Genomic DNA, 22,495 nt, shown 5'->3' with positions numbered 1-22,495 from the left:
TAGAACACAGCCAAACTAGAGTCTTGGACTTTAAAAGAGCTAATTTCAATAAACTTAGAGAGACCTTGGGAAGAATTCCATGGATGAGAATCCTAAAGGGGAAAACAACTCAAGAAGCTTGGGAAATTTTGAAAGTGACATAATAAAGCAGACATGTCAAACACAAGGCCCGGGGGCCGGATCCGGCCCCCGAAGTGGTTTCATGTGGCCCGTGAAGCCATCCTGGAAACAGTGAGGGAACGGCCCCCACTGCCTTGGCCCTGCCCCAGAGACCCTCCTTCTGCCAGAGACCCTCAGATCTGTCCCACTCCTGCCCAGGCTCCCATAGGCACCCTTGATGCGAACGATGTAGACCTGGCCATGCCCACCCAGTAGGCCATACGCACTCTAGCCACGCCCACCCAGTAGGCCACGCCCACCCTGGCCACGCCCACACGGCCCCCTGAGGGCAACCGCAATGCTGATGCAGCCCTCAATGAAATTGAGTTTGACACCCCTGTAATAAAGGCCCAGTCTAGCACAATACCAACAAAGAAGAAAAATAACAGCTCTCAAAAGAAACCAGCATGGCTGCATAAAGAACTCTCTGATAAATTAAAAGATAAGAAGGACAAGTATAAGAAGTGGAAAGAGGGGCACGTAACTAAGGCAGAATAACAGCAAACAGCCCGTGCCTGCAAAAATGAAGTGAGGGAAGCTAAGGCTCAAAATGAACTAAGGCTTGCGACCAAAGTCAAAAATAACAAAAAAAGCTTCTTTCAACATATAAAAAACAAGAAAAAAGTTAAGGAAATGATTGGTCCATTAGTGGGGGAAAGTGGCAAGAAGGTGACAAGCAACAGGGAGAAAGCAGAACTATTTAACTCGTTTTTTGCATCTGTCTTTACACAAAGGGAAAAAACAATCCAACCTACCAAAACCAGTGCCATAAAAAACAGAATAGAAACACAAGTTAAGATAGGCAGGAAAATGGTAAGTGAACACCTGTCCAGCCTAGACGAGTCCAAATCACCAGGACCAGATGGATTACACCCCGAAGTTCTCAAGGAACTGGCAGATGTGATCTCAAGGAACTGGCAGATGTGATTTCAAAGATCCTGGAGCACTGGGGAACTACCAGAGGACTGGAAGAGAGCTGATGTAGTTAGTTCCCATCTTCAAAAAAGGGGAAAAAATGGATCCTGGAAACTACAGACCTATCAGCCTGACCGCAATACCTGGGAAGATTCTGGAAAAGATAATCAAACAACAAATCAGTGAACACCTTGATGCGAAAAAAGTTATCACTAAAAGCCAACATGGGTTTGTCAAAAACAGATTGTGCCAGACAAACCTTATTGCATTCTTTGACCAAGTGACAAAACTAGTGGACCAGAGGAATGCTGTAGATATAATTTACTTGGACTTCAGTAAGGCATTTGATAAAGTAGATCACAACCTACTACTTGATAAGATAGAAAAATGTGGGTTAGATAGCATCACCACCAGATGGATTCGTAGCTGGCTGACAGGCCGTACTCAGCGTGTGGTCCTCAATGGAACTGCATCTACATGGAAGGAAGTGTGTAGTGGGGTGCCCCAGGGCTCTGTTCTGGGCCCAGGGCTCTTCAATATCTTCGTCAACGATTTGGATGAGGGGACAGATGGGGAAGTCATCAAATTTGCAGATGACACCAAGCTGGCAGGAATAGCCAATACTCCAGTCCAGAAGATAGGCTTAAAATATAGGAGGATCTGGACAGACTCGAACACTGAGCACTATCTAACAAAATGAAATTCAATGGTGAAAAAAAAAGTTTCTACACTTAGGCAGGAAAAATCAAATGCACAGGTATAGTATAGGTCACAGGTCGGCAACCTGCGGCTCCGGAGCCGCATGCGGCTCTTTGAGCCGTCTCTTGCGGCTCCCAGCCGCCCGGTGCGCGCGCACCTCTTCCAACGGGCAGTGGTGCGCGCGCACCTCTCCAAATGGAGAGTGGCACCGCCCGTTTGGAGAGGTGCACGCGCACCTCCCCGAATGGGCGGAGGTGCGCGCGCACCTCCCCAAACCTTTGGAGAGGTGAGCGCGTACCTCCGCGCGAATGGGCAGCGGTGCCGCTCTTTGAGGAAGCTGCCGCGGCCCATCTGTGAAGCTGCCGAAAGCGGCAGCTTAGCAGACGGGCCGCGGCAGCTTCCGCAAAGAGCGGCGCCCCTGCCCATTCCGAGAGGTGCGCGCGCACCTCTCCGAACGACCGGAGGTGCGCGCACACCTCCCCAAACCTTTGGGGAGGTGCGCGCGCACCTCCCCGCGAACGGGCAGCAGTGCCGCTCTTTCAGGAAGCTGCCGCTTTCGTAAACTGCCGTAAACTGAGCGCCCACGCAGCCTTCTCCCCCGAGGTGCGCAAATGGCGGCCGAGGCGCTCCGACGGGCCGGCGAGCGAGCGAGCGAGCGGGCGGCCTTGGGTCTCCGCCCCACTCCGGGGCTCACCTTCACGCGGCTCACGCTGGCCTCGAGCCGCAGCTGTTGCACCACTTTCTTCATAGCGGCTACGTTGGAGGCGCCGGACATGGCCCCCTCCCTCCCTCACTCCCTCACGCCACTTCACTCCGAGCGACGCCGAACCCGTAAAAACGCCGCCGCTGGCAACGGGGTGGGGCGGGGGAGGTTGTGTTTTTTTTTTTTTTTTTGCTTCTCGGAACTTTCGGACAAGTTTCCGGCGCTTGGAAAACTCCCCCGCCTATAGACTCTCGAGACGGGCGGGAGTTGGGAGTGGTGGCGGGGGGGGAGGGGGGAGGAAAGACTCGTGCGCAGCAGCGCGCGCTGGCGGGCTCCCTGCGCAAACTCGGCCGGGCGCTTCCCCCCCCGAAGCGGAAGTCGAAGTTGCCCGTTGGAAATTAAGTTTGAGAAGCTGAGCGGGCGGGGCTTCCCGTCCCGTCTCGAGCGGCAGGAGAGGAGAGGAGGCCGGCGGGGGGTGGGGGGAGGGGCAGCCGCGCAACGAACTTTCCTCAGTTTCCTCGCTAAAGTCCCTTGGGGCGTCGGCCGCGTGTCGTCGGTCCGGAAGGCAGGCTTTGTACTGCTGCAACAGTTGGGGGACGTAACTGCTGGGAAAACAACAACAACGACAACTCCACGCTTTCGGCAGCTTCCTTAAAGAGCGGCGCCGCTGCCCTTTCGCACGGAGGTACGCGCGCACCTCCCCAAAGGTTTGGGGAGGTGCGCGCGCAACTCCGGTCGTTCGGAGAGGTGCGCGCGCACCTCTCGGAATGGGCAGGGGCGCCGCTCTTTGAGGAAGCTGCCGCGGCCCGTCTGCTAAGCTGCCGCTTTCGGCAGCTTCACAGACGGGCCGCGGCGGGCTTCCTGAAAGAGCGGCACCGCTGCCCATTCGCGCGGAGGTACGCGCGCACCTCCGGTCGTTCGGAGAGGTGCGCGCGCACCTCTCGGAATGGGCAGGGGCGCCGCTCTTTGAGGAAGCTGCCACGGCCCGTCTGCAAAGCTGCCGAAAGCGGCAGCTTTGCAGACGGGCCGTCGCCATCGGGCAACCGGGAACCGGTTCCATCTCATTTTTTAAAAAATGGCAGCCGCGTGCGTCCGCGCATGCGCAAAAAACCTTTTTGCGCATGCGCGTGCATGGACACGCACGCGGCTCCCTCTTTTTTTAATTTGTGATGGAACCGGTTCCCAGTGGCTCTTTTTCTTTTTTAGGTTGCCGACCCCTGGTATAGGTGGTACCTTGCTCAATAGTAGTAACTGTGAGAGGGATCTCGGAGTCCTAGTAGACAATTATTTCAGCATGAGCCAGTAGTGTGCTGCAGCTGCCAAAAATCCAACACAGTGCTAGGCTGCATTAACAGAGGGATAGAATCAACATCATGTGAAGTACTAATACCACTTTACAATGCCTTGGTAAGGCCACACCTGGAATACTGCATCCAGTTTTGAATACCACAATGTAAAAGGGATGTTGAGATTCTAGAAAGAGTACAGAGAAGAGCAACAAAGATGATTGGGGGACTGGAGGCTAAAACATATAGGGAACGGTTGCTGGAATTGGGTATGTGTAGTTTAACGAAGTGAAGGGTGAGGGGTGACATGATAGCAGTGTTCCAATATCTCAGGGGCTGCCACAAAGAAGAGGGAGTCAAGCTATTCTCCAAAGCACCCGAAAGCAAGACAAGAAGCAACGGATGGAAACTAGTCAAGGAGAGAAGCAACCTAGAACTAAGGAGAAACTTCCTGACAGTTAGAACAACTAACCAGTGGAACAACCTGCCTCCAGAAGTGGTGAATGCTCCAACACTGGAAGTTTTTAAGAAGAGACTGGACAGCCATTTGCCTGAAATGGTATAGGGTTTCCTGCCTGAGCAGGGGGTTGGACTAGATGACCTCCAAGGTCCCTTCCAACATTATTATTATTATTATTATTGTTGTTGTTGTTGTTGTTGTTGTTGTTGTTGTGCCCTATAGTGATTCTCAACCTTGGTAACTTTAAGACGGGTGGACTTCAACTCCCAGAATTCCCTAAACATCCGTGCTTTTTTACACCACCTAAACTTTCTGAATTAGAAAAACATTCCATGTATGGATGGCTAGGATGCAAAGACACTGTCTCAGGTTAATGGATTCCCTAAAGTTACCGAGCCTTTTGACATGTTCACCCACCTCACATCAGAAGTCTGGAAAGATAAGGATAATACTTACACCAAGTTGACTACTAGAGCAAAAATCAAGAGGTAAACAATACTCCAATCCAGGAATTACCAACACAGGCAAACAAGCCAGCAGTAAACAACAGCCAAATCAAGGAACCACACTCCTAATAACACTGATAGTGTGAGCCACTTTCATATTAACAGAGAGCAAACCCCACTCCCTTCTAGCACTGAGGACATTGCCTAGTTGGGTGATGAAACGTCCACAAGAAAACCACTAAGCTCAAAGAGCAGCAAGGACATCATAAACGAAACAAAACGTATTCCTTAATATACTTTTAATAACCAAGGCAAAAAAAAGATTGTAAAATTGGACAAGGCTAACTTAACAACCACCTCATTTAGTAACAGAAGTTCCGATCACAATTGTGGTAAGCCGCAACCTGTAATTATGAACTTCAACTCCCAGAATTCCTGAGCCAGCCATGCTGAGGAGAAAGGGAGAGGTTTCCATGCTGAGCCATGCCGGCTCAGGAATTCTGGGAGTTGAAGTCCACAAGTCATAAAGGAGCCAAGGTTCCCCACCCTTGTATCTGTCCATGAGTCTAGAGCAGGGGTGGGGAATCTTGGCTCTTTTATGACTCGTGGACTTCAACTCCCAGAATTCCTGAGCCAGCCATGCTGAGGGGAAAGGGAGAGTTTCCAAGCTGAGCCATGCCGGCTCAGGAATTCTGGGAGTTGAAGTCTACAAGTCATAAAAGGGCCAAGGTTCCCCACCCCTGGCCTAGAGGAAAAAGTCTGTGCAATAGGATTATCAACAAGCCAAGCAAAGCACTCAGGGCACAGTGTGATGTCCAAACACAAGAATGAAATCAAGCACCGTCAAGTTCAGCAGAGGTGGTCCTCAAGTTATATGACCACAACCGAGCCCCAAATTTCTGTGGCTAAGCAAGATGGTTGTTAATGAACCTTTACTGTCAAAGTACAACCATGTATACATTGAGATTGGCTGAGCCTCCCTTCGTGCCCCCAACCCCCAACTCACAGTGAGAACAAACCCTCCATCTTATTACACCATGTGAGCTAATTGCACAACACACCAGCCTCGCAAGTCAATCATACATAAAGTTTATAAAATTATTTCCCGTGCAAGAGCCTAACAGCCCATGGATAAAAGCTGTTCTTCACCCTGTTGGTACGGCTGGCTGGCTATACTCCGTGTAATGTTTTGTGACATTTTACGACCTTTTTATTGCCAGTTATTAAATGAATTGCTGCAGTAGTTTAGTTTAGTGATTCCCAACTTTTCTGGCTCCATGGACCGGCACAGTGGCGGTTGTGGCAATGGTGACGGGGGGGGGGGGAGGGGATGGTTTCACACACGCAAGCCACATTTCACACATGTGCAAATGAAGCTTCATGCATTCGCCCACCGCTTTTGCAACCCCGTTCCCCAAAGGCCACAGGTGACCAGTCCTCAGACCTGGGCTTGGGCACACCTGGCTTAGTTAGTAAGACGGTTGTTAAGTGAATCTGGGTTCCCCATTGACTTTGCTTGTCAGAAGGTTGCAAAAGAAGATCACATGGCCTCGGGACACTGCAACCGTCGTAAGTATGAGTCAAATGCCAAGAGTCCAGATTTTGATCACATGACCCTGGGGTCATAAGTGTGAAAACGGTCAGAAGTCACTTTTTCCAGTGCTGTTGTAACTTTGAGCGGTCGCTAAGTGAAGTGTCGTAAGTCGAGGTCTACCTCTACTTGAAATATGGATTTTCATGCAGTTCTACCATCATACTGCTAAGCTTGTAAGCCGCCCTGAGTCTTTGGAGAAGGGCGGGATATAAATGGAATTAAAATAAAATAAATAAATAAAATAAATATGAGTCAACTGCCAAGAGTCCAAATTCTGATCATGTGACCATGGGGTTGTAAGGGTGAAAATTTATTTATTTATTATTGGGACTTATATCCCGCCCTATCTCCCGAAGGACTCAGGGCGGCTAACAACAATAACATACAATAAATACAGAAATTAAGATAAAATTAAAATTAAAGGCCTCTGTACAATAAATTAAAATTAAAATTAAAATAAATTAAAAAATGGTCGTAAGTCACTTTTTTCAGTGCTGTTGTAACTCTGAACGGCCACTAAATGAACTGTTGTAAGTCGAAGACTACCTGTAGTTTGCCCTTAACCTTCCTGGGACTAAGAGAGAAGGGCTGGCCCCAACAATACCAGCGGCTTTACCCTACAGCTGGGCTAGAACGCACAGTCCCCCAGCACATAGCTTGGTAGCTTTAATCACTATGCCAAACTGCAATCCCATGCTGTATTTATAATGGCAAAAACTGTGAACAGCTTTCACGAGAGATCGATGGGTCGTTAAGGTGCTTCCAAGTAAAAGAGGCAGGATGCAGAGATGTAATCATTATGAAGCTTTATTCATCGATAGGTTATATAAAAAGAGCTATATGGCATGGAGGCATGCAAGAGAGAGAGAAAGATGAGAAGCAAAGAGCAGCCCCTGAGCAGAGGTATTTATGGGGGGTCTCGGCCCTTCCCTAACCATAAAACACTCTCTCCAATGGGGCTGCAGGGACCTGGGACCCCTGACTCATCAGTGGAAGCAAAGAAGCCTCTTTGCTTCCATCTGATGACCTTTTTGGGTAACTGCCAATGGCTGGCACAAAACATCTAACAAAAACAGGGTAGGGAGAGTACAGGTGGTCCTCGACTTATGACCACAACTGAGCCCAACATTTCTGCTGCTAAGTGAAACATTTGCTAAGTGAGTTTTGCTCCACATTACAACCTTCCTTGCCACAACTGTGAAGTGAACCGCTGCAGTTTTTAATTTCGTACCACGGTTGTTAAGTGAATCTGGCTTCCCCCACGGACTTTGCTTGGCAGAAGGTCGCAAGAGTCGGATGCCAAAGCGGCTGAATTTTGATCACATGACTAGGGGGGGGGAAATGCTGCAATGGACATAAGTCTTAAAAAATGGTCATAAGTCACTTTTTTCAGTGCCATTGTAACTCTGGACAGTCACTAAATGACTAATTGTAAGACGAGGACTACCGTATCCAGGGAAAACAGCAGACCACATTATTTTGCAAGTTATTGGGTGGGGGTGGGGGGAGAATGGGACACAGGGAACCAATTTTAAACCTAATTTAAATTTGAGGAGAGGGAGGAGGATGTGAGGGAGATGAGAAAGAAAACAGTATTTTATTTTCCCTAGTAATTTGGGAGTAGCAGGTCAAATAATCTTCTTGGTGGCCCAATAAATGCAAACAGATTGAGAAAGGTGTTCAAGGCAATGGTCCCCTGGCACGCAAAGGTGTACTTCGTGCCATATTTTAAACACACAACAACTGCGTGGTTTTGAGGGCACATCTGGACCGGGATGCCTTGCGTACAGTCACTCATGCGCTCGTGACCTCTCGTTTAGACTACTGCAACGCTCTCTACATGGGGCTGCCCTTGAGGACCACTCGGAGGCTTCAACTGGTGCAAAATGCAGCCGCGCGAGTTGTGTTGGGGGTCTCCCGATACTCCCACGTAACACCTCTGCTCCGCGAGCTGCATTGGCTTCCGGTTGCCCTCCGGGTGCGATTCAAGGTGCTGGTGATGACCTATAAAGCCCTAAATGGCTTGGGTCCGGGATATTTGAGGGAACACCTGCTGCCGGCATCAAGTTCCCTTCGTCGTGTGCGCTCCCACAGGGAGGGCCTCCTCAGGGTGCCGTCAGTCAGAGAGTGTTGGCTGGCGACCCCCAGGGGAAGGTCCTTCTCTGGGGCGCGCCAGACCTTTGGAACCATTTACCGGTTGAGCTCCGGATGGCTCCTGACCTTTGCTCCTTCCGCCGTGACCTGAAAACGTATTTATTTGAACAAGCCGGCCTGGTCTGATGGGTTTGGGGTATTTTAATATTAATTCTAATTAATTTTTATTGTAATTGGGCTTTAATATTTAATTTTATCTTAACTTTTGTATACTGTATTTTTATTGTATTTATTGCCCTGTACACCGCCCTGAGTCCTTCGGGAGAAGGGCGGTATAGAAATTATTATTATTATTATTATTATTATTATTATTATTATTATTATTATTATTATTATTATTATTATTATTATTATCTCCTGGGCCAATTTGGCTATTTAGCCTTCTGATAACTTTACAGAGCTTGGTTAAATTTCAGGAAAGAACGTTAGGTGCCCAAGGGGGCATGATTTCGACGAAAGATTATTTAAAATATTTTGTCAAGCATATTCAAGGAGACCTTGACTTACGAGCACAGTTGAGCCCCAAATTTCTGTTGCTAAGCAAGACAGCTGATAAATGAGTTTTGCTCCACTTTACAACCTTTCTTGTTACACTTGTTAAGCGAATCACTGCAGTTGTTTAGTTAATACGTTCGCCGCTTCTGGAGGCAGGTTGTTCATATGGTTAATTGTTCTAACTGTCAGGAAATTTGTTCTCACTGTAGTTCTAGATTGCTTCTCTCCTTGCTTAGTTTCCATCCGTTGCTTCTTGCCCTGCTTTGGAGAACAGCTTGACTCCCTCTTCTTTGGGGCAGCCCATGAGATACTGGAACACTGCTATCGTGTCACCCATCGTCCTTCTCTTCATTAATAATAATAATAATATTTAATTTTTATACCGCCCTTCTCCCGAAGGACTCACTAAACTAAAGGACTCACTAAACATTAAACTAGACATACCCAGTTCCAGCAAATGTTCCTTGTATGTTTTAGCCTCCAGTCCCCTAATCATCTTTGTTGCCCTTCTCTGCACTCTTTCTAGAGTCTCAACATCTTTTTTATTTGTCTGACATGGTGTAGCGTCTCTGCTTGAGCAGAGGATTGGATTAGAAGACCTCCAAGGTCCCTTCCAATTTTGTTATTCTGTTCTTTTAAACCATAGAACTAAGGAGAAATTTCCTGACAATGAGAACAATTTATCAGTGGAACAACCTGCCTCCAGAAGCTGTGGGGGCTCCATCACTAGAAGCTTTCAGAAAGAGACTGGACAGCCATTTGTCTGAAATGGTATAGGGTTTCCTGCCTGAGCAGGGGGTTGGACTAGAAGACCTCCAAGGTCCCTTCCAAATCTGTTATTCTATGTTCTAAAAAGGAATTTGCTGAAACTCCCCAAACAAGGAAAGATACTGTAAAATATGTCAACACAGACTGAAAATGTTCCATGGCAGGAATAGAACGGAATCTTTTGGAAGAAAGCAATGTTCTGATTGGCCTTGAAGAGGAATGGAGATTTAGATTTAGATTTAGATTTTATTAGCTTTATATACCGCCCTTTTCCCGTAGGACTCAGGGCGGTTTACAAGGTGTTTAAAACATCAATACAAAAATTAAAAAATGAATAAAAATGATTAAATTCTGTCCCTGAAGTAGAAATATAAAAACCCCAATTAAAACTCTCAGCCTGGGCCGAGACAAACGAATGAACCAACAAAATGAGCGAAGGTCGGGGGCAGTCCTAAGCTCCACGGGCAGCTGATTCCAAAGGGCAGGCGCACCCACAGAGAAGGCCCTCCCCCTGGGTGTTATCCGCCGGCATTCTTTTACCGGCAGCACCCTGACAAGGCCCTCCCTGTGGGAGCGCACAGGACGAAGGGAACTTGATGCCGGCAGCAGGTGTTCCTTCAAATATTCCGGACCCAAGCCATTTAGGGCTTTATAGGTCATCACCAGCACCTTGAATCTCACCCGGAGGGCAACCGGAAGCCCATGCAGCTTGCGGAGAAGAGGTGTTACATGGGAGTATCGGGAAACCCCGATCACAACTCGCGCGGCTGCATTCTGCACCAGCTGAAGCCTCCGAGTGGTCCTCAAGGGCATGAGGACCATGTAGAGAGCTTTGCAGTAGTCTAACTGGGAGGTCAAGAGCACATGAGTGACTGTGCGTAGGGCATCTTGGTCCAGGTAGGGTCGCAACTGGCGTACCAGGCGAACCTGGGCAAAAGCCCCTCTGGTCACGGCTCCTATATGATCTTCCAAACTGAGCCGTGAATCCAGGAGGACACCCAAGTTGCGAGCCCTATCAACCGGGGGTAACACCCCACCCCCCATCGTTAATGATGGAATAAATTGGTTAACCCGAGATGCCGGTATGCACAGCCACTCAGTCTTGGCAGGATTAAGACGAAGCCTCTTTCTCCCCATCCAGACCCGGACCGTCTCCAGGCAACAGGACATCACGGCGAGGGCATCACTGGGTTGGTTTGGGGTGGAGAAAAAAAGTTGGGTATCATCAGCATACTGATGATACCCCACACCGAAACCACGAATGATCTCGCCCAGCGGCTTCATATAGAAGTTGAACAGGAGGGGAGAGAGAACCGACCCCTGAGGAACTCCACAAACGAGAGGCCTTGGGGCAGATCTCTGCCCTCCCGTCAACACCGACTGTGAGCGGCCCAGGAGATAGGAGGAGAACTACTGTAAAACGGTGCCTCCCACTCCCAACCCCCTGAGATGCCGCAGTAGGATACCATGGTCGATGGTATCAAAAGCCGCTGAGAGATCTAATAGGACTAGGACAGAGGAACAACCCCTGTCCCGATCCCGCCAGAGATCATTCACCAGCGCGACCAATGCCGTCTCCGTGCTGTACCCGGGCCTGAAACCCGATTAGTACAGGTCAAGATAATCAGTTTCCACCAGGAACAGAGGAAGCTGATGCGCCACCACACTCTCAACAACCTTCGCCAAAAAGCGAAGGTTGGAGACCGGATGATAGTTGTTCAAAATCGCTGGGTCCAGGGCAGGCTTCTTGAGAAGGGGCCTCACCACCGCCTCCTTCAAGGCGGTGGGGAAAACACCCTCCCTCAAAGAGGCAGTTATTACTTCCTGGAACCAGCTTCGTGTCTCCTCCCAAGCCGCATAAATCAGCCAGGAGGGACACGGGTCCAATAAACAGGTGGTGGAGCTCAGCCTCCCCATAATCCTGTCCACATCATCAGGGGAAACAGGATTGAACTCAGTCCAGATAACATGCTCAAGACCGTCCGATTCCTCCACGTAAGAATCTGCCCAGTCAGAGTCCAAACTGGCCCGGATCTGAGCGATTTTGTCCTTCAGATGGTGACTAAACTCCTCGGCCCGACCCTGTAAGGGATCCTCCCTCACCTCCTGGTTAAGAAGGGAGTGAGTCACCCTAAACAGGGTGGCCGGGCGATTATCTGCGGACGCGATGAGGGCAGCGAAGTAATTAGCCTTCGCCGTCCTCATCGCCGCGAGATAGGACCTTATAAAGGTTCTTAACTGCAATCGGTCAGATTCAGATCGGCTGGACCTCCAATAGTTCTCTAGACCCCGTCTCCGACGCTTCATCTCCCGGAGCTCCACAGAAAACCATGGAGCCCAACGGGATCTGCGCCAGGTCAGGGATCACAAGGGTACAACGCGGTCGAGTGCCTCAGTGGCCGCCCTTTCCCAGGCATCCACCAAGTCATCGGCCGGGCTGAGAATGCTAACCAATTTAATTGCAGGTCCTCACTTGTTTGTTAACGAATGCCAACACAAAAACCACAACACACTCTTCCAAGAGGATCGTTTAGCCAACCTCACTGGGTTACAAACATTGTTCTGGGGAAACTCGGGGCTCTCTGGAAATCAATCAAGGGCTTCTCAACCAGTCAGAGCAAACGAGCATCTCTCCCCCAGTCCTGATGCCTCCCAATGGGTTGAAACATCAATTCCCACAGTCATCGGGCAGCAAAAGATGGTACACAGGCAGTCCTCGACTTATGACCACAATGGAGCCCAAAATCTCTGCTGCTAAGCGAGACAGCGGTTAAGCGCGCTTTGCCCCATTTTATCACCTTTCTTGCCACAGCAGTTGTTAAGTGAATCAGTGCAGTTGTTAAATTAGTCACACGGTTGTTAAGTGAACCTGGCTTCCCCACGGACTTTGCTTGGCAGAAGGTCGCAAAAGGGGATTGCATGACTCCCAGCACACTGCGACCCTCATAAATATGAGCCAGCTGCCAAATTTTGATCACGTGACCAAGGGTTGTAATGGTGAAAAACAGCCATAAGCCCCTTTTCAGTGCCATTGAAACTTTGAACGGTCGCTAAATAAACAGTTGTAAGTTGAGGACTACCTGTCATGCACCAGAGACATTGACTCCTTGCGGAAGGATCCCAGCCTGTTGCCTCTCAGTTGTGGGGAAAAGACGCACAATCACTGAAACGTATTTCTATTACTCGTAATCCTTGACCTACAACCATTTGTTTAGTGGCTGTTTGAAGCTATGACACACTCAAAAAAGTGACTTATGTACATTTTTCACACTTACAGCCATTCCAACATCCCCTGGGTCACATGGTCAAAGTTCAGCTGCCATGGCTGATGGCTGCAGTGTCCCGGGATCACATGATCACCTTTTGTGACCTTCTGACCAGCAAACTCAATGGGGAAGCCAGATTCACTTAACCATGTTATTCATTTAAGAACTGCAGTGATTCACTAAACAACTGGGGCAAGAAAATGGGACAAAACTCACTTAACAACTGTCTTGTTTAGAAACAGAAATTCCGGGGTCATTTGTGATCATAAGTCGAGGATTACCTGTATAAAACGAGGCTTGCATTTTGGACCTAGCAAGCATAAGATTGTTTTTTCCCTAATGGCTTTTCTAGTTCTTTATTTTATTTATCGTATCTAGGAACCGCCCATCTCTTTCACAGAGGGACTCTGTATTCTTGCTATAAACATAATCAAACCACTGTGTTCTTGAAGCACCATTGGCAAAGCTTTTAATTCTAATATTGGCTGGGAGAAAGCTGATGCACAACACATGCAAGAGCAATTAATATTCTGCAAGAGCTCATCCTCAGAAGAGAACCACTGCATGGCAGACTTTTTAAATGCCAGGTGCAAAAAAAGAGACAGGCTCATTTAAATTTTCGCAATCTCACATGCTGTTACCTGCAAAATCCCATGTAGGATTGTCAATGTAAATTTGTACCTCCTTCATCTGAAACTTCACCCAATCTCACAAAAGAACACTGAGATCCAGCAAACATTATTGAGATGGTGAGACTTTGGCAATTCTGATTATTAGGGCAGGGATTTTCAACCTTTTCACCCATTGTACCACTTTCAGGATACGGCAACATCTGAATACCACCAGTCGCCCAGCAAGGTGTCAAAAATTTGATGACCAAAGGAAAAAAAGTGATGAAGTACAGGTAGTCCTCGACTTACAACAGTTTGCTTAGTGACTGTTCGAAGTTACAATGGCACTGAAAAAAGTGCCCCACAAGCCACAGCTGAGCAAGACACCTGCCTGCCCGCAGGGGTCTAATCAAAGAGAAAAGCAACCTGACAATTAGAACAATTAATCGGTGGAACGACTTGCCTCCAGAAGCTGTGGGTGCCTCATCACTGGAGGTTTCAAAGAAGAGATTAGACAAACATTTAATAATAATAATAATAATGATGATGATGATGATGATGATGATGATGATGATGTTGGAAATGACCTTGGAGGTCATCTAGTCCAACCCCCTGCTAGGCAGGAAACCCTATACCATTTCAGACAAATGGCCGTCCAGTCTCTTCTTAAAAACTTCCAGTCTTGGAGCATTCACAGCTTCTGGAGGCAGGTTGTTCCACAGATTAATTGTTCTAACTGTCAGGAAGTTTCTCCTAAGTACACCCGGCAGTCCTCGACTTACAACCACAATGGAGCCCAAAATTTCTGTTGCTAAGCGAGACAGCGGTTAAGTGAGTTTTGCCCCATTTTATCACCTTTCTTGCCACAGCAGTTGTTAAGTGAATTGGTGCAGTTGTTAGTCACACGGTTGTTAAGAGAACCTGGCCATACTGGTGAAAAACCGCCACAAGTCCCTTTTTTCCAGTGCCGTTGAAACTTTGAACCATCACTAAATGAACTGTCGTAAGTCGAGGTCTACCTGTATTTGAAATATGGATTTTCATAAGAAAACCAAGATCATGGCATCCGGCCCTCTCAATTCCTGGCAAGTAGATGGGGAAGAAACGGAGGTAGTGACAGATTTTATTTTCCTGGGCTCCAAGATCACCGCAGACGGAGACTGCAACCAAGAAATTAAAAGACGCTTGCTCCTGGGGAGGAAAGCCATGGCAAATCTAGACAGCACACTAAAAAGCAGAGACATCACACCATGTCAACAAAAGTGCGTATAGTCAAGGCTATGGTCTTCCCAGTTGCAATGTATGGAAGTGAAAGCTGGACCATAAGAAAGGCCGAGTGCCAAAGAATTGAGGCCTTTGAACTATGGTGCTGGAGAAGACTCCTGCCAGTTCCTTGGACTGCAAGGCGATCAAACCGGTCATGTTCTGTACCAGCCTGCTACCGGCCCTGCAGAAAAGGCAGGGACAACCCCTTTTACAAGAAGGCAAGAGGCTGGAATTACGCCTGCCAAATTTATTGCTACAAAAACAAACGGAACAAGACAAACCAAGAAACAGGAGCTTTAAGAAACAGGAACTATCCAAGCGGTTGCCTTCAGCAAACCAGCCCTCCCACACATTCCCCTTATATAGAGTTCAGGGTGTGGCTTCTCTCTGCCTCCTTCCGAGGAGCCCCATTGCCTTCCGCTGTTTACTCCTAATTGACTGCCTCCTGCGTCGGGCGTCCTTGAACAGGGACAGCTGTGGGTCATCTTCATCTACGCTGTCAGGCTCACACAGCTAGGTCTCCGTGGTGACCAAGTGGGAGGGGCCTGGCTGAGGGCTCTCATCAGCAAGATCTTCAACCCCCTCAGCAAGGTCTTCAACACCCCCCTCCTCCTCTGAGTCGTCCGACCCAACTGCCGAACCCACAGGCTGACCCTGAATCACAACAGGTCAGTCCTAGAGGAGATCAACTCTGACTGCTCTTTAGAAGGCCAGAACCTGAAGCTAAAACTCAGATACTTTGGCCACCTAATGAGAAGGAAGGACTCACTGGAGAAGAGCCTAATGCTGGGAAAGATTGAGGGCAATAGAAGAAGGGGACGACAGAGAATGAGGTGGCTGGATGGAGTCACTGAAGCAGTAGGCGTGAGCTTAAATGGACTCCAAGATGGTAGAGGACAGGAAGGCCTGGAGGAACCTTGTCCATGGGGTTGCGATGGGTCGGACACGACTTTGCAACTAACAACAACAACTACCTCATGTGAAGAGCCTCTTGCGCTGCGGAGGAACTGAGGTCTGAAAGAGAGTCCGAACTGATGGAGACCGGCGAGACGGACAGGTCTTTGTCTTCCAGCAAGTCAATTTTCACCAAGGAGCTTGTCTCGTCTTCAGAGTTATCCTCCGAAATGGAGCCGATGATGAAATGGGAATGTAAGTTCAGCTCCAGAAGTTTATCGTCCGGAGGAGGTTTGTTACTCATCGTGCCGGCGAAGATTTGTACCGCTAACAAGAAAAATAAAAAAAAACCGAGTTTTAAGATTAACATTCAAGAATTTTTCAACATTTAAACACGTTGTCAAATACAGGCAAGTCCTCAAGTTACGACCACAATGGAGCCCAAAATCTATGTTGTTAAGGTGAGAAATCTGTCATGTGAATTTAACCTGTTGCTGCTAAGTTACTAAAATGGTTGTTAAGTGAGAATCAAGCTTCCTCCATTGTTTTTGCTTGTCAAAAGGTCGCGAAAGGGGATGACGTGACTCCGGGACGCTGCAGCCGTCATAAAGGTGAGTGGGTTGTCAAGCACTCGAATATAAATCACATGACCATGGGGGGGATGCTGCAATGGTCATAAGTGTGAAAAATGGTCGTAAGTCACTTTTTTTCAGTGCCGTTGAAACTTTGAATGGTCACTAAACAAAGTGTTATAAATCGAGGACTATCTACAGTACTGCACTAGCCTTTTTATTTTGCTTGAATAACAGAGATGTCCCTATGTGTCAAAACTGAGAAACAATCAAAAAATTCTTCTTAATTACTTAAGTCCTTCTCTTATGTATTAACCGAAATATCCCCAGATCTTTCCATTGTGTTTCTGAATACACAGCGGTGTATTATAATTCCGTTCCAAACTTCAACAGATCAAGCAGAATGCAATGGAGATTGCTTTAAGTCAGAGGTCTTCAAACTTGGCCCTTTTATGACTTGTGGACTTCAACTCCCAGAATTCCTCAGCCAGGCATGTGCCTGGCTGAGGAATTCTGGGAGTTGAAGTCCACAAGTCATAAAAGGGCCTAGTTTGAAGACCCCTGCTTTAAATGTTTGTTATTTATATAGGTCAAAAAATTCCTCTTTTCTTGCTACCATAATTGGATTTGACCCAATTCAAAAATGAATATACTGGTAGTCCTTGACTTGTGAACACAATTGAGCCCAAATTTTATGTTGCTAAGTGAGATGTTTGTCAAGTGAGTTTTGCCTCATTTTACAACCTTTCTTGCTTCAGTTGTTAAATAAATCTTTGCAGTTGTTAAATTAGCAACACGGTTGTTAAGTATATCTGGCTTCCCCATTGACTTTGCTTATCAGAAGGTTGCAACACTGCAACCGTCATAAATCTGAACCACTTGCCAAGCATCTGAATTTTGATCATGTGATCAGGGGGATGCTACAACAGTTGTGTCAAAAATGGTCACAAGTCACTTTTTCCAGGGCCGTTGTAACTTTGAACGGTCACTGAATGAACTGTTGTAAGTCGAGGACGACCTGTACAGGTCACAGAATTCCTCTTTTCTTGGTACCACAATCGGATTTGACCCAATTCAAAAATTAATATATTTGAAGCCACGGAAAAAGACCAGACCAGAATGCCCCCAAATCATAAAAAGAAAGAAATTTTGATAGTGACTGACCTTCAACAATTCTTGTTATCTGAGTTGTGATCCACCGCCAAAATGAACTGAAAGAGAGGGGAAAAAAATAAGAAGGTGAGATCAAGGTCAAATCATAATTTTGAGCACCGAGCGTGTAATGCAAATAATTCCTGAAAGGGGAAAAAGATGATGAAAAAATAAGCTTAATCGATGCTCCATTGCTTAATGAAGGGACAGGGATTAGGCCTTCAGTGCCCTTGGTTTCAAAAAAAAAAACCACCTCATGAGCTACAGATAAGCCTTGGTTTATGAGCACAACGGAGCTCAAAATTTCCATTGCTGTTAAGTGAGTTTTGCTTCATTTTAGGTCCTTTCTTCCCACAGTTATTAAGTGAATCACTGTAGTTATTAAGTTTGTAACAGGTTTTTAACTGAATCTACGTTCCCTGTTGACTTTTGCTTGTCAGAAGTTCGCAAAAAAGGGAACACATAACCCCGGGACATTGCAGCCGTCATAAACACGAGCCAGTTGCCAAGCATCTGAATTTCGATCACATGGCCGGGTGGATGCTCAACAGTCATAAGTGTGAAAAACAGTCATACGTTGTTTTAACAGTCACTAAACAAATGGTGGTAAGCCGAGGACTATTTGTATTTCTGGGGACAACCGCTGTAACTTTGAATGGTTGCTAAGCGGTTGTAAGTCGAGGATACCTGTACTTTTCCATTATGGGACTGCCTTATCTGGACTTGTTGGACTTATGTATAGATACTCCAGCACGGACTTGCTCGCCCTCAGGGGTGCCCCCCTCTCCTGGGTGCGTCCCGCCTTTTTCGCCATTCCCAGTCTCGATGAGGGGCCCAATTATTGGGACCCTGAGAGATGGCCGGGTAAGGTCAGGGGCTCTCGATCCAAATTTAATAGGAGGCCCCTGGTTACTTTTTTAGTTAAATTTTTTAGGGGGTTAGGGAGGGGGGCGGGGGGTAATGGTTGTTTGACTATGGGGGGTGGCCATACAACCACGGTGCAGGCCAGGCCTGGGTCTGACTGCGTTCAGGGGGAGCGGGGTGTGGTTACATCTGGGGCTCAGGAGCGGGTCGTGGGATTGCCGATTCCCACGACACTGGGGTATGGCAGCAGGCGTATGGACAGAGGGCCGTATCGTTACCGGGAGGGCCGTCCCCGCTGTTTACAAGCGGTGAGGCACTCCGACCCTCTGTTTCTTCCCCGAGGTGCCGGGAGCGAGGATGCGCAGCCTCCTGAGCTCCGGCTGGTGTACCTGAATGCCAGGTCCGTGGTTAATAAGGCTCCCCTTGTGCGGGATTTGGTGGAGGGTGAGCATGCGGACCTGGCTTGTATTACCGAAACCTGGTTGGGCCCAGAGGGTGGGGTCTCTTTGGTTGATCTTTGCCCACCAGGTTTCCGAGCGTTACACCGGCCCCGGGCTCATGGTAGGGGCGGGGGAGTGGCGGTAGTTATCAGGGAGACCTTATGTCCGCGGGAGACCACCGTCCCTCAGATAGTCGGGTGTGAGTCTCTCTTTTTGAGGTTTGGTTCGGGGGCGCAGTTGGGCTTGCTGCTGGTGTACGTTTCGCCTAGTCACACAGCGGCAGCCCTGCCTGAGCTACTCGATGTCCTCTCCGGTTTGGTGATTGAGTTCCCCAAACTTTTAGTTTTGGGTGACTTCAATCTACCATCCCTGGGAGGGTCATCTGAGTTGGCTCGGGAGTTCATGGCTTCCATGACGGCCATGGACCTGACGCAGGTAATTTCTGAACCAACTCATGAGGGAGGCCACACCCTGGACCTAGTTTTTTTATCTGGACGATGGCTGGATGATCTTGGTGGGGGCTCTCCATTTATCATGCCCCTGTCATGGACGGATCATCACCTCCTGCGGCTGGTCTTCCGTTTTACCACCCCCCGCCGTGGGGATACGGAACCAATTAGATGGTACCGCCCCAGGCGCTTAATGGACCCTGATGGGTTCCAGGCAGTGCTGGGATCCCCACCTGCTTCCGTCGCTCACAACTCGGCGGATGCCTTAGTGGAAGCCTGGGAAAGGGCAGCCACTGAGGCACTGGACCGAGTTGTACCCTTGCGGCCCCTGACCCGGCGCAGATCCCAACGAGCTCCATGGTTCTCCGCGGAGCTCCGGGAGATGAAGCGTCGGAAACGGGGCCTAGAGAGCTGCTGGAGGTCCAGCCGATCCGAATCCGACCGATTGCGGTTAAGAACCTATATTAGGTCTTATCTCGCTGCGATGAGGGTGGCGAGGTGTAATTACTTCTCCACCCTCATCGCGTCCGCAGATAATCGCCCGGCCGCCCTGTTTAGGGTGACTCGCTCACTTCTTAATCAGGAGGTGAGGGGGGATCCCTTACAGGGTCGTGCCGAGGAGTTTGGTCAGCATCTGTCGGACAAAATCGCTCGGATTCGGACCGGTTTGGACTCCAGCTGGGCAGAGTCTGACGATCAGGACACGGGCGGTCTTGTCAATGTTATCTGGGAGGAGTTTGATTCTGTGACCCCTGATGAAGTGGACAGGATTATGGGGAGGCTGAGCTCCACCACATGTTTATTGGACCCGTGCCCTTCCTGGCTGGTTTATGCAGCTAGGGAGAGGACACGAGGCTGGTTCCAGGCGGTGATATCTGCTTCTTTGAGTGAGGGTAATTTCCCCACCGTCTTGAAGGAGGCGGTGGTGAGACCCCTCCTCAAGAAGCCTGCCTTGGACCCAGCTGTGTTGAACAACTTTCGTCCAGTCTCCAACCTTCGCTTTCTTGCGAAGGTTGTTGAGAGTGTGGTGGCGCATCAGCTCCCTCTGGTCCTGGATGAAGCGGATTATCTGGACCCGTACCAATCGGGTTTCAGGCCCGGGTACAGCACGGAGACGGCATTGGTCGCTCTGGTGAATGATCTCTGGAGGGCTCGGGATAGGGGATGTTCCTCTGTCCTAGTCCTATTAGACCTCTCAGCGGCTTTCGATACCATCGACCATGGTATCCTGCTGCGGCGTCTCAGGGGATTGGGAGTGGGAGGCACAGTTCTTCGGTGGTTCTCCTCCTATCTCCTGGGACGTTCGCAGTCGGTGTTGGCAGGGGGGCAGAGATCGGCCCCTAGGTCTCTCGTTTGTGGAGTTCCTCAGGGGTCGGTTCTCTCGCCTCTCCTGTTCAACATCTACATGAAACCGCTGGGTGAGATCATTCGTGGTTTTGGAGTTGGGTATCATCAATATGCTGATGATACCCAACTTTTTATTTCTACCCCAAACCACCCCAGTGATGCCCTCGCTGTGATGTCCCGTTGCCTGGAGGCGGTTCGGGTCTGGATGGGGAGGAACAGACTTCAACTCAACCCAGACAAGACTGAGTGGCTGTACATTCCGGCATCCCGGGACATTCAAATTGTTCCATCCCTTTCTATGGGGGGTGAGCTGTTACCCCCCGTGGATAGGGCTCGCAACTTGGGAGTCCTCCTAGATTCACGACTTACCTTGGAAGATCATGTAGCAGCTGTGACTAGGGGGGCTTTCGCCCAGGTTCGCCTGGTGCGCCAGTTGCGGCCCTATCTGGACCGGGATGCCCTGTGTACGGTCACTCATGCGCTCGTGGCCTCTCGCCTTGACTACTGTAATGCTCTCTACATGGGGCTTCCCTTGAAGACCACTCGGAAGCTCCAACTGGTACAGAATGCGGCCGCGAGAGTTGTCTTGGGAGTTTCCCGGTACTCCCATGTTACACCTTTGCTCCGCGAGCTACATTGGTTACCAGTTGTCTTCCGGGTGAGGTTCAAGGTCTTAGTGACGGTTTTTAAGTCCCTACATGGCATGGGTCCGGAATACCTCGGGGACCACCTGCTGCCGGCGTCAACCCCCCTCCGCCCTGTGCGTTCCCACAGAGAGGGCCTCCTCAGGGTGCCTCCAGTCAGAGAATGCCGGCTGGTGGCCCCCAGGGGGAGGGCCTTCTCTGTGGGCGCCCCGGCCTTATGGAATGAACTGCCGGTGGAGCTCCGGATGGCACCGGATCTCCGCTCCTTCCGGCGCGGGTTAAAGACCCACCTGTTTGAACAAGCTGGCCTGGCCTGATGGGGAGTTAATTTGGGTTTTTAAATATTTGTATATTTTACTGTTTTATCTTGGGCATTAATTTAATTCTATTTTAACTTTTGTAGTTTTGTACTTTTATTATCTGCCCTGTTCACCGCCCTGAGTCCCTAGGGAGAAGGGCGGTATAAAAATTTAATAAAACTAAAACTAAACTAAACTACTACTATCATGCAAAAGGCAGTTTTCATCCTAAGCAGGAATACAGCAAGAGAAAAGAGAAGAGAAGAGAAGAGAAGAGAAGAGAAGAGAAGAGAAGAGAAGAGAAGAGAAGGGAAGGGAAGGGAAGGGAAGGGAAGGGAAGGGAAGGGAAGGGAAGGGAAGGGAAGGGAAGGGAAGGGAAGGGAAGGGAAGGGAAGGGAAGGGAAGGGAAGGGAAGGGAAGGGAAGGGAGCGTTAACAGAATAATGATGGAATGGAATGGAATGGAATGGAATGGAATGGAATGGAATGGAATGGAATGGAATGGAATGGAAGAATAGAATAGAATAGAATAGAATAGAATAGAATAGAATAGAATAGAATAGAATAGAATAGAATCTATAGAATAGAATAGAATAGAATAGAATAGAATAGAATAGAATCTATAGAATAGAATAGAATAGAATAGAATAGAATAGAATAGAATAGAATAGAATAGAATAGAATAGAATAGAATAGAATAGAATAGGTTGGAAGGGACCTTGGAGGTCATCTAGTCCAGGCCCCTGCTCAAGCAGGAGAACCTATACCATTTCAGACAAACTTCCAGTGTTAAAGCATTCACAACTTCTGGAGGCAAGTCGTTCCAATGGAACCAAAGAAGACGCCATGAAGCAACACCTCGTGAAGGTTGAGGCGATGTCCCAGATCTGTCTCAAGTCTTCCATGTCCCTCTGTTTCCCAGTCCTCCAAACTCAACATACTAACGAACCGAGCTCAACAAGTTATTTCTCATTTGAAGAAATTAAGGGAAAAATATATTATGAATATTGGGG

At 48.6% G+C, this 22,495-nt stretch overlaps 1 protein-coding gene across 3 annotated transcripts in view; it reads right to left on the bottom strand.

Annotated features, from left to right (window-relative positions):
- Positions 1-22,495, bottom strand: part of ACACA (acetyl-CoA carboxylase alpha) — a 284,404-nt gene that overhangs the window by 245,455 nt on the left and 16,454 nt on the right. For 2 of the 3 annotated variants that reach the window (XM_083379642.1, XM_083379643.1), the window contains exons 2-3: positions 17,453-17,499; positions 15,797-16,043 (exon numbers count right to left, since the gene is read on the bottom strand). The exons of the other annotated variant lie outside the window; for it this stretch is intronic. In XM_083379642.1, coding sequence (XP_083235768.1) covers positions 15,797-16,043; positions 17,453-17,499 — 294 coding nt within the window. The remainder of the gene's footprint in view (positions 1-15,796; positions 16,044-17,452; positions 17,500-22,495) is intronic. 3 annotated transcript variants of the gene reach the window in all.

This window comes from Vipera ursinii, assembly GCF_947247035.1.
Source record: "Vipera ursinii genome assembly, chromosome: 1".
Classification (NCBI taxonomy): domain Eukaryota; kingdom Metazoa; phylum Chordata; class Lepidosauria; order Squamata; family Viperidae; genus Vipera; species Vipera ursinii.
This window is presented reverse-complemented; position numbering and strand designations above follow the sequence as displayed.